Below are 13,046 nucleotides of genomic sequence, written 5' to 3'. Positions count from 1 at the left end.
GTGCACTGCTGATGGGAATGTAAATTGGTGCAGTCCCATGGAAAACACTATAAAGTTCTTCAAAAAATTAAAAATAGAACTATGATATGATCCAGCACTTCCACTTGTGGGTATTTATCTGAAAACAAGAAAACACTAACTCAAAGGATATATGCAACCCTATGTTCATAGCAATATTATTTATAATAGCCAAGATACAGAAACAACCTAGGAGTCCCCTGATGGATGAATGAATAAAGAAAGTGCAACAAATATGTATGTGTGTGTGTGTGTATATATACATATATATTTCAGCTAAAAAAAAAAATGAAATCTTGCCATTTGTTACAAATGGTGTTGGGAAAATTGGGGAGCCACACTGAAAAGAATGAAAATGGACAACGATATTACACCATGCAAAAAGTTAACTCAAAGTGGATTAAAGACTTAAAGACCTAAAGACTTAAAGACCTAAAACTATAAAACTCCTAGAAGAAAACATAGGCGGTAAGGTCCTTGACATAGGCTTTGGTGATCATTTTGAATCTGACACCAAAACGGTGTCAGATGGACCCTGAGGGCATTCTGCTAAGTGAAATAAGTCAGAGAGAGAAAGACAAATAAAATATGATCTCTCTTTCATGTGGAATCTAAAAAAATAATAAGTTTTTTAAAAAAGAAAAAGCTCATAGATACAAAGAATAGATTGGTGGTTGCAGAGGGTGGGAGAGGGAGTAGGAGAAATGGGTGAATTGTTTGTTTTAGTTTAAATAAATTGATTTATTTAAAAGAAAAAACTGGGCCTGCAGTTTGAAGACATTGAAAATGTGTTTCCAGGAAAAAAAAATTAATGGAGGAGTCAGTTAATGAAGAACATTGAATACTGGGCTGAGCATTTTAAATTTTACATAATAAGCATCAGTGACATGAATATTATGTTAAAATTATGTTAAGAAGATTCTGATGAAAATGCTTAAGTTGAATGAGACTTGAGCTGGCCATGGAGATTATTGGAGGTAGGGTGCAAAGAACAGGCTTAGAACAATGAAGCATGCTAGCAAGAGCTATATTAATTTAAATAAGAAGGAATGAAATGCTACCGATAAAGAATAGATGGAGATCAAGAACTAACTAAAAAAAAAAAGGACTAACTAAAAAAGCAAGCTGAAAAATAATACAAAACTATGGTGAGTTTTGAAATGCAGAATTCTGGAGGATTATAATGATATTGGTGATGGTGGATAAACTGAAAAAATATTCTAGTTTGAGGTTATTTGTATCAATTAATTAGCAACCAGAAGTCTGCTATAAAAATGATGTGCTTAATATATATTTCTATGTATATGAAGATATATAGGGCTATATAAATAACTAAATTCAGGATATTTACAAAGTCTTTATATAATGTTAAATTGTATGATATGTACTTTAGGTATTTGTGGGAAAATAAATGAATTAATCTAACCTTTGTAAGGAGGTGAGAATAACTACAATTCAGTCTTGTGTTTTGGTTAGAATCTTCGTAGATTCTCCATGAAGTGAGTCATCCTACCTACTATTGAGTACATTTATACTTCCGGTTCACAACGAAGAATATAACCCTAAACTCTTTGCATTCTTAATTATTAATCAAAACCATCTATATAAAAAACGTTTTTAAGGAAGATTACATGACAGACTCAGTAACCTCAGGAGTTTTTTTTTTTTGTCCTAAAATATGTATCTGAAATACATGTATGTGTGTCCTGTAGATCTACTTTAAGTGAATAATTCTTTCTAGTTATATCAGCACCTGACAGTGAGATGTCACAAAAGTCTTATGAAATTTGCTCTTCTTTTATGACAGGAAAGTGGGTGAGGATATTGTACACTAACCAAGATCCACGGGACCAATGTCCTTTCAATTTGAACACCAAGAAAAGCTGTATTTCTCCTGAACTGCTGGTTTATTTCTCATCTTATGTGACCAATCATGTCTTTGCTCTAACTCTGTGGTCCATCTCTGGTAACTACATAGGAACTCATGGAATTCATATCGTGTACCAACTCTACACCTGATTCATTTTCATCCCCTTATTATATTTTTCTTCAGCTGTTTTTTTTTCTATTTATGCTATTGCACATAGTTATGTGAATCACTGCAAATCTTTTTTGGAACAGGTGAAACATACTAATAGGTACACCTAAATGTTAAGGCCTCCATCAAGTAATTTGACATTACCACATTTAGATGTCATAACATCTCTGCAAGAGGATTTTCATGATCACCAGCACAATTACTGAGAAAAATGAATTTCAGGTGGGTACAAATACCTTAGGGAGTAGAAGTATAAGGAGAAAATCCCAAAGTTCTACTGAGAAACATAAAAAAAAAAAAACCTAGCCATATCAAAAGAAAGGTAATTGTTGTGAATTGTTGTGACTCCTGGGATATCGATTACCTTTAGCTTATTTCTACTATAAATAAATAAATATTTAAATAAACAAAATCTCTGCTTTGTTTGTTTCACTAATTTCCTATTTCAATCCACTTTATTTAGACTGTCAAAAGAACAATGCTCTATATGGAGAGAGGAAAAATTATTTTCTCCCAGAAAATATTACCAACTTCAAAAATTCCATAACTTTTCTCGAGTTACTCATTGTGATGCTAGCTTAAAGGGATGCAGATGCTATGTGATTCCTTTACCCTTCCAAAGCATTCACATTTCTTTGTGTTTTGTTCCTTCTGTTATTTCACAGCATTAAATCACATCTGTTTAGTTGTAAACATAGGGGGTAGGCATAATAATTAGATTCTGGTTCTAGCTCTTAGGATTATGTAATTTGGAACAAGTCATGAATTTCTGTACCTCAGGACATTCATCCTGTAAGAAGGGGAGGATACCAGATTCCTCAGAGCTGGTGTGAAGATTCAATGAAATAATACATGGGACATGCATAGAACAATGTGTGGCGTTCTATACCTTCTTCAATATCATCACCTATTTTCACTTCATCTTCTGTATTTTCAGTAAAGAAGTGGAATAGCACAGGAACTCTTGTGGAGAGATAGGCAAGAAATAGAAACATCATACAAAAGCTTCCATCTACAATTTGCCAGAGTCATCATCCCATGGTGTGGTCGTGACTAAAGTCATTGCCATCACTCCTGACTGGAACTTGTGCAGCTTACTAATCACCAGATCCGATTCCTAGGGGATGGAGTGGTATTTCAATTTTTGACAGACCTGACACAGCAGGCTGTCCATTATTAAACCACACATCTTGTCCCTCTTGTTAATAACTGGTTGTTTGCAAAATGTGGACAATCTGCAAGTCTTCCCACAGGGAGTTAAATGAGGTTGAAATGTGTTAACCCACTTTTATCCCTATTCACACAGTGATTTACAAGATGGGCTAAGTGTGCCCCCGTAATAATTCATCATTCTGTTTCTGTGCAAGGTCCACTGCAAGACAGCCAAGAACAAGCTGTCCTTTAGTCCTTAGATTCACTGGTTTTTGGCTTTGTGTGCAAAGTCCATTTCTTGCACATACATAGTGTGAAAAGTAGAAATAATACAACTCTGAGTTTAAGAAAGGCGCACACAGAGGGAAATGATTCTCACTCTTTAAAGCCGTGGCGTAATTGCAGCAGTGCTGAGAAGACAAGCACAGTCCAAAGAGAGGCCCGGTTACGAGTCTGAACAGGAAAGGGGTCCAAGAGTTGAGACTTGCTGTCAGGCAACAGTGCCCTACAGACCAGCCAAGCTTGGCAGCCTGGGTTTCTGTTTCTACTTCCCTTCACTGCTTCTATTTGTCAAAAAAAGACAAAGATAAATATGATCAATCCAAGACAAAATCGGGGAGAGAAATCTCACTGCCCCCAGTCACCCTTTTCCGCGGATCCTCTTCTCAGTTTCCGCAGGAGTATTTCCCCCCCTACTCCTTTCAGGTGACTAGGACTTTCCAGCCTCTACCGAATCCCTTTCCCAACTCCAAACCCATCCCCACTTCCCAGCCAAAGAGGACAGGCAAATCTAATACCACGGGAGCACTCAGCTTACACAAATGATTTACTCTTCTGAGTATGTGCAGTGGTTCTTCCTTCCCTTGAAATTATACTACATCTCAGATTCTCCTTAAGAGAATCTAGTTCTGATTATTGAGGAATCAAGGTCAGATATTTTGAATTCACTCTTCTGCTTCCAGATGATCAGATATGAAGGACCCAATGCCATTCTTACAGCGCTTTCTTGACTTCACAACACCTGGGTTTTTATTTATCTTCTGCAAGCACGTACATGGTCACTCTTGCACATGAGAGATATGCAATCAAATATCACAGCGGCTCAGGGTCATGCAATACCCAGACACTGTAACAAATTATGAGGCCAAACATACACGAACAAAGATTTGGGTTGGAGCGATGGAGGAACCTAAGGAACCACAGCCTATGCTCTGTAACACATGAGTATAACAGATCAACAGTGACATAATACAGAATATTAGAAAAGTTATCAATATTAATGATTGTTGTAGGCGAAAGAAAACTAATAATGTGATTTGGCTGGCAAAGTAAAGCTCATGATTGCAAAATGTGGCAAATTTAGTGCTCGCTTCCGCAGCACATATACTAAAATGTGGCAAATTTCTTCATTTCTACGTTAATTAGAATCGAAGTACAATAATCATTATAAATGTGTATTAGGTATAAATATTTAATACGGATTATATTAGACGTTTGACAGATTAACAATGTTCTATATTTTATTGAATTGCAAGGGTAAAATATCTATGCTCAGTCTTTATAATTTGTTCATAAAGTTTGGTCATTTGCTTACAGCTTTAAAAACCTTACATACCACCACCATGACTACCAGAAAGAAGTTTCTGGCTCAGCTTAACTTTATCCACTCTACTTGGGCGGTACACTCAGTATGAAAGGGGACTCCCGCCCACCACCCGCTTAACTCACATCCTAGTTTTTACTACTCCACACAGCCAGTTTGAATTTGTACTGAGGTTGAGATTTTCTCAGTGCTACAGATGCACCTTTTTCTTTTTACTCTGTTCTCCAAGTAGTTTCCTCTTAAATTGCAACTTGATTGCTGTCTAATGATTAAGATACTTGTGAAAAAAAAAAATCATGACCTATTAAAAAAAAATCCCATATCCAGTCAAAAATTGTCAAAGAGTAAAAGTAATTGTCCTTCTGGATTATTACCTATTGTTTTGATTACTTTTACAGAGAAATTTTAAATTAGCAACTTAAGACTCAGGAAAAGCATTAGTTTAAAGACATCTTGATTGAAGGTATTAAATACAGCTCAGAAAAGGCCACCCTTATTAAATTTCAAACTATAAATATACAAAGCTACTGGTTAAATTTCACTGTAAAAAGTATTTCTTCTTGTTTCATTTTCTAAAGGCAACTTAGACAAGCATGGCACATAAGTAAGACAACGTTGGCAACACATAAATACACTAATAAAAACAGATGAACCATTAATGACAAAATGATATATAAACATATAAACGATAAACAAGAGCATGATTTTTTTTGCTTTTTTGGGGGGGGGTATAGTTCTTTTACAATGTTGTGTTAGTTTCTACTGTCCAGCAAAGTGAAGTAGAGTTCCCTGTGTTATACAGCAGGTTCTCATTACTTACCTATTTTATACATATTAGTGCATATATGTATAATCTCCCGATTCATCCCCCCCCCCCACTTTCCCCCCTTGGTGTCCATACGTTTGTTCTCTACATCTGTGTCTCTATTTCTGCCTTGCAAACCGGTTCATCTGTACCATTTTTCTAGATTCCACATATATGGGTTAATATACGATATTTGTTTTTCTCTTTTTGACTTACTTCACTTTGTATGACAGTCTCTAGGTCCACCCACATCTCTACAAGAGCATGATTTGAAAAAGCCAATAAAAGTATCGCATTCACTATTAACCTAGCTACAGGTACACGTGATGACTAAAGATATTGTTAATTTTTATTTGGTACCAATAATGAAGACCAAAATAAGCTTTCATTTGTATTACTTCTCTTACTACCTTTCAAATCTATTTTTGCAGAAGTTGAGTTACATTACTAACAGAGAAGGAAAAAAGTATGCTAATTCTGATAAAACAATAAGTTAGCTGAAATCATTTTCTTGGTCATCCATCTGGATTTATGTCTTTCTACCCATCCTCTAGACTAACTTGAAGCTGCAGTGGAGAAGCTGTTTAGTAGCAAGTTTAATCTCCTTAAAATGTCACATACCTTAAGTGGAAAATGAAATTGCTACATTCCAACTTCCTTCACCCAAGATTTATTATACATAGAGGTATCTTGAGAAAAGTGTAATACTCACAGAAGAGGTATTACAAATAAGTAACCATATACAAAAAGTGGATATATAAGAGTGGTTAAATGGAATCAAACTTTAAATTCCAATAAATTTGAAACGCCGTATTTCAATTTTATTAATAAGAGTAGGTAAAAAGAAAAAATCACATGTTTTTATATAAAATATGAATGTCTGAATTATTGGTAACTATTGAAAAATAATAATTATTACACTATCTTTTTCTCTGCATTTTATATATTATATATATATATGTATATATATATGTATGTAAAGTCAATTTTTGCACCATTACCTACTTCACCAGTAGGTAATTTTTTATTGCCTTATTCAAGGAGATTTCTCTTAATATAATAGTGCTAAAAGACACCGAATAGTCTGGGTTTTCTGATAATAAGTGCTTAAATCATTTTTATAGATATTGCATATGCATGGTTGGTTCCACTATATAATTAAACAGTAAAAATAACATTTCGTTCTTTTTAATAACAATTAAAATATTTTAAAAGTATATTTACTGACCTGAACATAAAAACTTAGAATAAGAACTTTATATTAAATGGCTACTTTTCAAAATAATATATAATTTAATAAGAAAGATAAAATTGGTAACACATAAATGTACCAGATGCCAATCCAAAACCCATTTTCCCAATTCAATTTGATTATATAAAGTCATATTGCATATTTTCATTGTATGATATCTAAACTTACACATACTCCAAAAGCTATCCAACATTCTCCCCATTTTATAAATACTTCTTAAACTATTAATCGATTGAACTGTACCCTTTGTTCAATCTCTTTTATGTTTTCAATTACTACAATGCATTAGGTGACTTGCTTGCATTACTTTTAAATTCCACCTACAAAATATGAAAGATATACTTAAAATTACTGGAGTTGCAACACCTGACCAAATATCTGAAAACTAGAATAATGTTAATTAAATAAATGGCCTGCTCCGATATGACTGCAATTGAGAATTGTCCATTAACAGTAATTTATCCACAGCTGTGATAATTTATCCACATCAAGTGCATTGTGTTCCAAACTTTAAAATTACTGAGTCATGATGAAGGATGAGAAGGGCTTGTCCTAACTGCCTAAAGGCATTTAAAACCTGAAATTTACCAATCTTTAACTGTAAGAGAATATTCTAAATTTTTATTGCTTTATGAATCTTAGAAACATTAAAATAGAAAAAAAAAGTATTTTAACACTACAACAATTTTACATATTACAGAATGGCTCCCATATAAGATCAGTTAAATTCTGTCTCTACTCATACTGGTTTCAATCATAGAGTAACTTTGATGATATTAAGTATTCTAAATATTAAATTCAAAGTATATTAAGATTTTGAGCCATCTCTAATATATTGATTTTAGCTACTGTATTTTCAAGCCAACACTGAATATCCTATCTACAAATGCTGGATGCTCTTCTTGACAGTCTTAAAACAGAAATTCTGCAAGGATATCATCATAACATAAGCAATACTTTCAACATTCTGGGGGAAAATTCACCTCTAATTATATCTGTGAACACCTCCTGATCAAGCCCTGTTTCATTTTCTTTCTTATATTCTTCCCAAAGCCTAACTTAGTGAGTCCCTCAGATGTAGCATGTATTCAAATATTAGCTGATTGGATAAATGACCATTAAAGAAATATTACACAAACCATTTAAATTAGATTTTTGTGTTCTATTCAGGAGGCCAAAAAAGTAAACACGCATTATATATACAACAGACATCCCTAAGGCATAAGCAGTGTTGTCATTTAGCAACTCTCAAACTTATTCATGGCCTCCCAGAACTAACGTTATTCCTGTGCTAAATTATCTTCACTGCTCTAACTCTTTTCCCTTCCGTGCTACTTAGAACAGGATACCAGAATGCAAATAAGGGAGAGGTAATTATGTAAGGACGCACTGACCTATACGTTACATAGTCATTCCATATATTTCACATAGAATACAGATCTATCACATATACATTATACATATACACACATATTGCATGTATTTTAAGTGTGTGTCTGTTTCCCTACCAAAAGGTGGTACAACATAAACGCAAGTGAATTATCCAAGGCTAGTTCACAGACAATCTACGGTGTGGAGTACACACTTCCTGTATCCTGATAGATCCACCAATAGTCCCTCTGTAACAATACCCCTTCACACATCAGTGATATGCCTCACTCATTTTCACATGCCAGTCCAACATATCCTACTAAGATTGAATTTAAAATTCTTAAAATGAAGGGCAGGGTAGAAAGTGTCTACTTTCCTATCATCTAATTCCCCCGTCATTTCTAGGATGTGACTCTAGATGGGGAAGGTACCCAGCCTGATCCAGATTCCCCCAGAAGAAGACCTTGAGTTAAGGATCAAAGCCTAAATAGCGTATTTGGGAAATGATACAGAAAATACCAGTTATGGAGAGGGGGAAGGAAGCCAATAAACTCGCAATACCGAGCCAGTTATCACCGTGAGCCAACTAGAGCTGAGTCCCATTGGACACAGTGTAGAGAACATGCTCCAGAATGGTCCCAACCAAGGAACTAGGAGGCTAAGGTATTTGTCTAACAAATCCGTATTTACTCAGTGGCCTTGCTCTCCAAGAGACCCTGGTGTGCACCTGAGGCCAGGAGAAAACAAACAAAAAACCTCAGACAGGCAGAGGGTGTTCATAGAAAATATCCAGAGAACATGGGCAGAGCGCTAGATGCATCTGTTGTTAGAAACTGTCTACTTATTCCTGTATGAAAGATTGCTTCCTCCTCGACTCTGCAGGAATTGAGTCCACAAGACAACTGAGCAGAATAAAATTGCTATTCAGCCTTAATCGCAAAGAAGAATTTGTGACAATACTAAAGACAAAAGAGATGACTTTACTTATTGCATATTAATTTAAGATTCTGAAGAAAATTTTAAAAGTTGCAAACTTCAAGTCGTAGGTGAAGAAGGGAACTAACATTAAGAGCACCTCACCTATGCTAGATGCTATAAAATTATTCTTATAAGTTCAAATTTAATTAAGTGGAGGGAACTTCGGAGCTTCTTGAGTAATTTCAGTCACAAAGTCATCTTTACAGTTGTAAGATATATCACCAACACAAGTATTTAATTTCTCAGAAACTGAGTTTCCTAGTCCTTAAAATAATTACCTACAATTCAGGGACTATGTGAGGATCGACTGAGATAACACATATCATAAGTTAACATATACATGTGTTTATATATATATATAGAGAGAGAGATATATAGATATAGATATAGATATGTTACCCACACACATACATGTAAGCATATAACATATAGCATAGTTAACATATAGCACTCGCCAAGTACTTAGTACCAACTAAGTGTTAGTTTTACAGAAATATCTTACAGACATAAGATTACTGAATTTCATAATGGCTGAATGACTTGCCCAAGGCCACTCAGGTAGTGAAGAAATAAGCATAGGATTGAAACCTGGGTCCCTATTAATCAAAGGCTCTTGTCTTCGAAGATGGACAACTAATAGAACCAAAACAAAGTTTTCACGGAGCCACAAAATTACCTTTAAAGTGGACCCACGTTTGGTTCAGTAACAATACCTCATTTTAACAGTACGTATGGCCTAATTTTAAAGCTAAAGTTGGTCTAGCATAAACTTTCATTATAATACGTATTTTAAATAAACGTGCAAAACTTTTTTTAACATAGCAATGACTCATTTAGGAAGCAGTCAACTAACCAAAATTCTTAATTCCTGAAATATAACTGCAGCACCCCTAGAAAAGTGAAGGCAACCACATGGACAATTAGCATCTTGGATACGATGCTAAAAAAACAAACAAACAGTGCTACCACCACCAAGTCCAAAATGTGTACTTCATGTGCTCAGCCCAACTCACACTTTTCCAATGAGGATTTCTATTCTACACGATGATCCTGACCTCCTGAAGTAACAAATACAGATCCAATTACTATGAACACTTCACTGTACTTGATGAGCCACTGAGCTAAGTTAATATAGTTTATCTAAATGTCAATTAGCATTGAAATTTGTTTAAATATTCTTTTCTTCATCTTCAGTCAACCAGAACACCTTACATTCCAAGCATACTCGTAAACTGGTATTTGTTCTTTAATTTTTTTACCAATATATATGTTTTTGCCTAAAAAGAAGAGATTGAACTGAAATATTATCCTCTACAAAACATCCATACCCCTTTAAATTACTAACATGAGACCAAAGAAGAAGTCCACAATTGATGCTCAAGATAAAATCCCCTGTGTGTAGAGTAGGGGTTGGTATTGAGAGCTGAGATGGGAAGGAAAAGAAGGAAGGTATTTCCCAGTGGTTGAACAAGGAGATTCTGAATGGGACCAATAATGGATATTTTATGCAATTAAAATAGAACATCAATACCAAACTGAACTTTAAGGAAACATTTCAGTTGAGTTGAAAGACTACTTAGTATACACATATTATTTTTAAACAAGGAAATGTGGCATGTGATACCTAAATGATTATTCTGGAAAATACTAAATTCAATGAAACATAAACTGTGCTTTTTAAATAATAATAAGACATAGCAAGAGGAATTCCAGAAGTTTAACTAGGCAAAACAGTGATGCTATAGATAAAACACATGAGCAACATTTTGCTAATAATAATATTTTAGTTTTGAGACTTAGTTTTAATTTTGTGACATATACACTATTTAGGTTAAGTACGTTATTTATGAAAAGGTTGGATCATACTATACGAACACCATTATTAGTAATAGTCATAGTTACCCGTTCAAAGTGAGTATTTTCCACTGCCAACGCTGTCATTTTCACTAACTACCTGTTACATATTTAAACCAATTGTCTACCTGCGTCTTCAAATGTTTAAAAAGCATAAAATTCCCAGTGGCAGGAGTCTTGACACCTAATCAAGACAAGACTGACACGGAGTAAGTAAACAGGTGGGTGCAGGTGATTTTAAGTTTCTAACGTGCTTTTTCAATCAACTTGGATGCATTTTCGAATTTGGTTAACAACACCTAAGAAAAAAAAATGAAAATTGACTGGCACTGATATTGCGTGCCATTTGGATGTAATTGTACCTCTCACGCCAGCCTCATACACACCCTAAGAAAGCACAGATAGACAAAAGAATAAGCACAAATAAATGCAACAGATACATTGCAGGGATCAGAAAGTGAAAAGGCAAAGAGTTCCTTGCCTACAGCAATTGCTCTAGAGAGTCAAAATGGAGAGACACGTCAAAGAGTCCCTTTTCCTCCCTCCCCCAGCCTCTGGCTCCTTTCCCTCCTCTCCCTCCTTTTCCCCTTCCAGCCTTCCCATCCCTCCCTTTTCCAGCTGCATCTACGGAACCACACTGCAGCACACCACTCACCTGTCGTCGTTCTGCCATCCTTGGTCCCCTAGCAGCAAATCCCGAAACCTGTACCTGGGAGGCAGAGGGGGCACTTCGCTCTCCAAATCAACCATCCTTCCTCAAAGAGTGGGAAACGTAAAACAACGAATGGAGGCGAGGAGGACAAGAGAAAGAAAATATTGCGGAGTAGAGGGCGAGGACTAACGAAATGCGGGAGATGGGCTGGAGCAGGGGAAGGGGCCTGGGATGGGGGAGGGGGGTCTGCTCCCAGCCGGAAGCTGAGGCTGAAAGGGGCCGGCTCCTCTCTCCTGAGGGTGTGATGGGGATGATGCAAACCCAGCCCAAGAGCAAAAGTCTGGCTCTGACAAGAACCAGCGCTGCCAAGGAACCGCCCCCAGGATCGGCGCCGCCTCTGGTCCCCAGGACTCGGGGGAGGCGGGAATGCAAAAGTTACTTAGCCCGAAAGAAAAAAGAGAAAAAACGCGCGGTGCCTAGAAAGAGGGGAGAGGGGTGGGCGTGCGCTCCGCGTTAGGGTGAAGCACTTTCCCTCACGGCGGGCGGCGAGAGCCTCCTCAGAGGACAACTCCGGGTAGCAGGTCTCCTCAGGCGGACGCCCCGCACGGCCGCGCAGGCGCCGGGGGTCCCGGGGCTGGAGTCCCCGCGCGGCGGACGGGCTCTCCCCGTGGGCGGGGCCGCCGCGGAGGCCCCGCCAATGAGACGCCCCTCATTAGCATGACGGTGACGGCGGTGCCTGGGGAAGACCAATGGGGGCGAGCCTAATTAGCGGCTTCCAGGGCTCCAACCCCCTCTCTGGAGGAGGAGGAGGACACGCGCGCGTGGAGTGTCCCCAGGTCCCCCAGCTCCTTCTCCTTGGCCGTCTCCAGCCAGGTAGGCGGGGTAGAAATGGCACGTTCCGGGAGAGGGAATCCCCGCTCCCAGCCCCAGGAAAGTCTTAGTCTTTTTTCTCACTGGCTGAAAGCAAGGGAGGTGTTTCCCTGATCCTGGAAGAGAATGAAGGGCCACTTTAGGCCGCTGCAGAGAAACGATTAATGCAAGGAGGATGACATACTAGGAAATGAGCGCTGCTGCTACTCGTGGTGCTGTGGGCTTCCAAGTGGCCTTCACCTTGCCAGGTGTGCTCTTGTTAGTGGCCCACGCGGTCAGAGGAAGGATGAAACACACAGCCTGTTTTTGAGTATGGACCGCAGCTTATGGGAACCTGCTGTGTATACAAGCCCTAGTCCTATTTGCCTATAGTGTTTTTCCACCAAGAACCGATTCCATCAGGGTACGTACAGACACCAAATATTTCCCCCTCTGAGAGACTCGGGCCTGAGG

The 13,046-nt window shown here is 37.4% G+C and overlaps 1 protein-coding gene and 1 long non-coding RNA gene across 14 annotated transcripts in view; one reads left to right on the top strand and one right to left on the bottom strand.

Moving 5' to 3' along the window:
- The window catches only part of KCNT2 (potassium sodium-activated channel subfamily T member 2), a 425,289-nt gene that overhangs the window by 372,423 nt on the left and 39,820 nt on the right, over nucleotides 1-13,046 (bottom strand). For 11 of the 13 annotated variants that reach the window (XR_014326811.1, XM_082856993.1, XM_082856999.1 and 8 more), the window contains exon 1: nucleotides 11,727-11,922. The exons of the other annotated variants lie outside the window; for them this stretch is intronic. Coding sequence is in view for 10 of the 11 variants with exons in the window: in XM_082856993.1 (XP_082713119.1) it covers nucleotides 11,727-11,821 (95 nt within the window). In the remaining variant the exon portion in view is untranslated. Of the gene's footprint in view, nucleotides 1-11,726; nucleotides 11,923-13,046 lie in introns of those variants that run through there. 13 annotated transcript variants of the gene reach the window in all.
- Nucleotides 12,430-13,046, top strand: part of LOC309973135 — a 30,752-nt gene continuing 30,135 nt past the window's right edge. Inside the window, exon 1 of the long non-coding RNA XR_014326814.1 lies at nucleotides 12,430-12,596. This is a non-coding gene — a long non-coding RNA (uncharacterized lncRNA). The remainder of the gene's footprint in view (nucleotides 12,597-13,046) is intronic.

This window comes from Leucopleurus acutus (genome assembly GCF_964270905.1).
Source record: "Leucopleurus acutus genome assembly, chromosome: 2".
In the NCBI taxonomy this organism is placed as follows: domain Eukaryota; kingdom Metazoa; phylum Chordata; class Mammalia; order Artiodactyla; family Delphinidae; genus Leucopleurus; species Leucopleurus acutus.
Note: the sequence above shows the minus strand (reverse complement) of the source record. Positions and strands in the feature narration are given on the sequence as shown.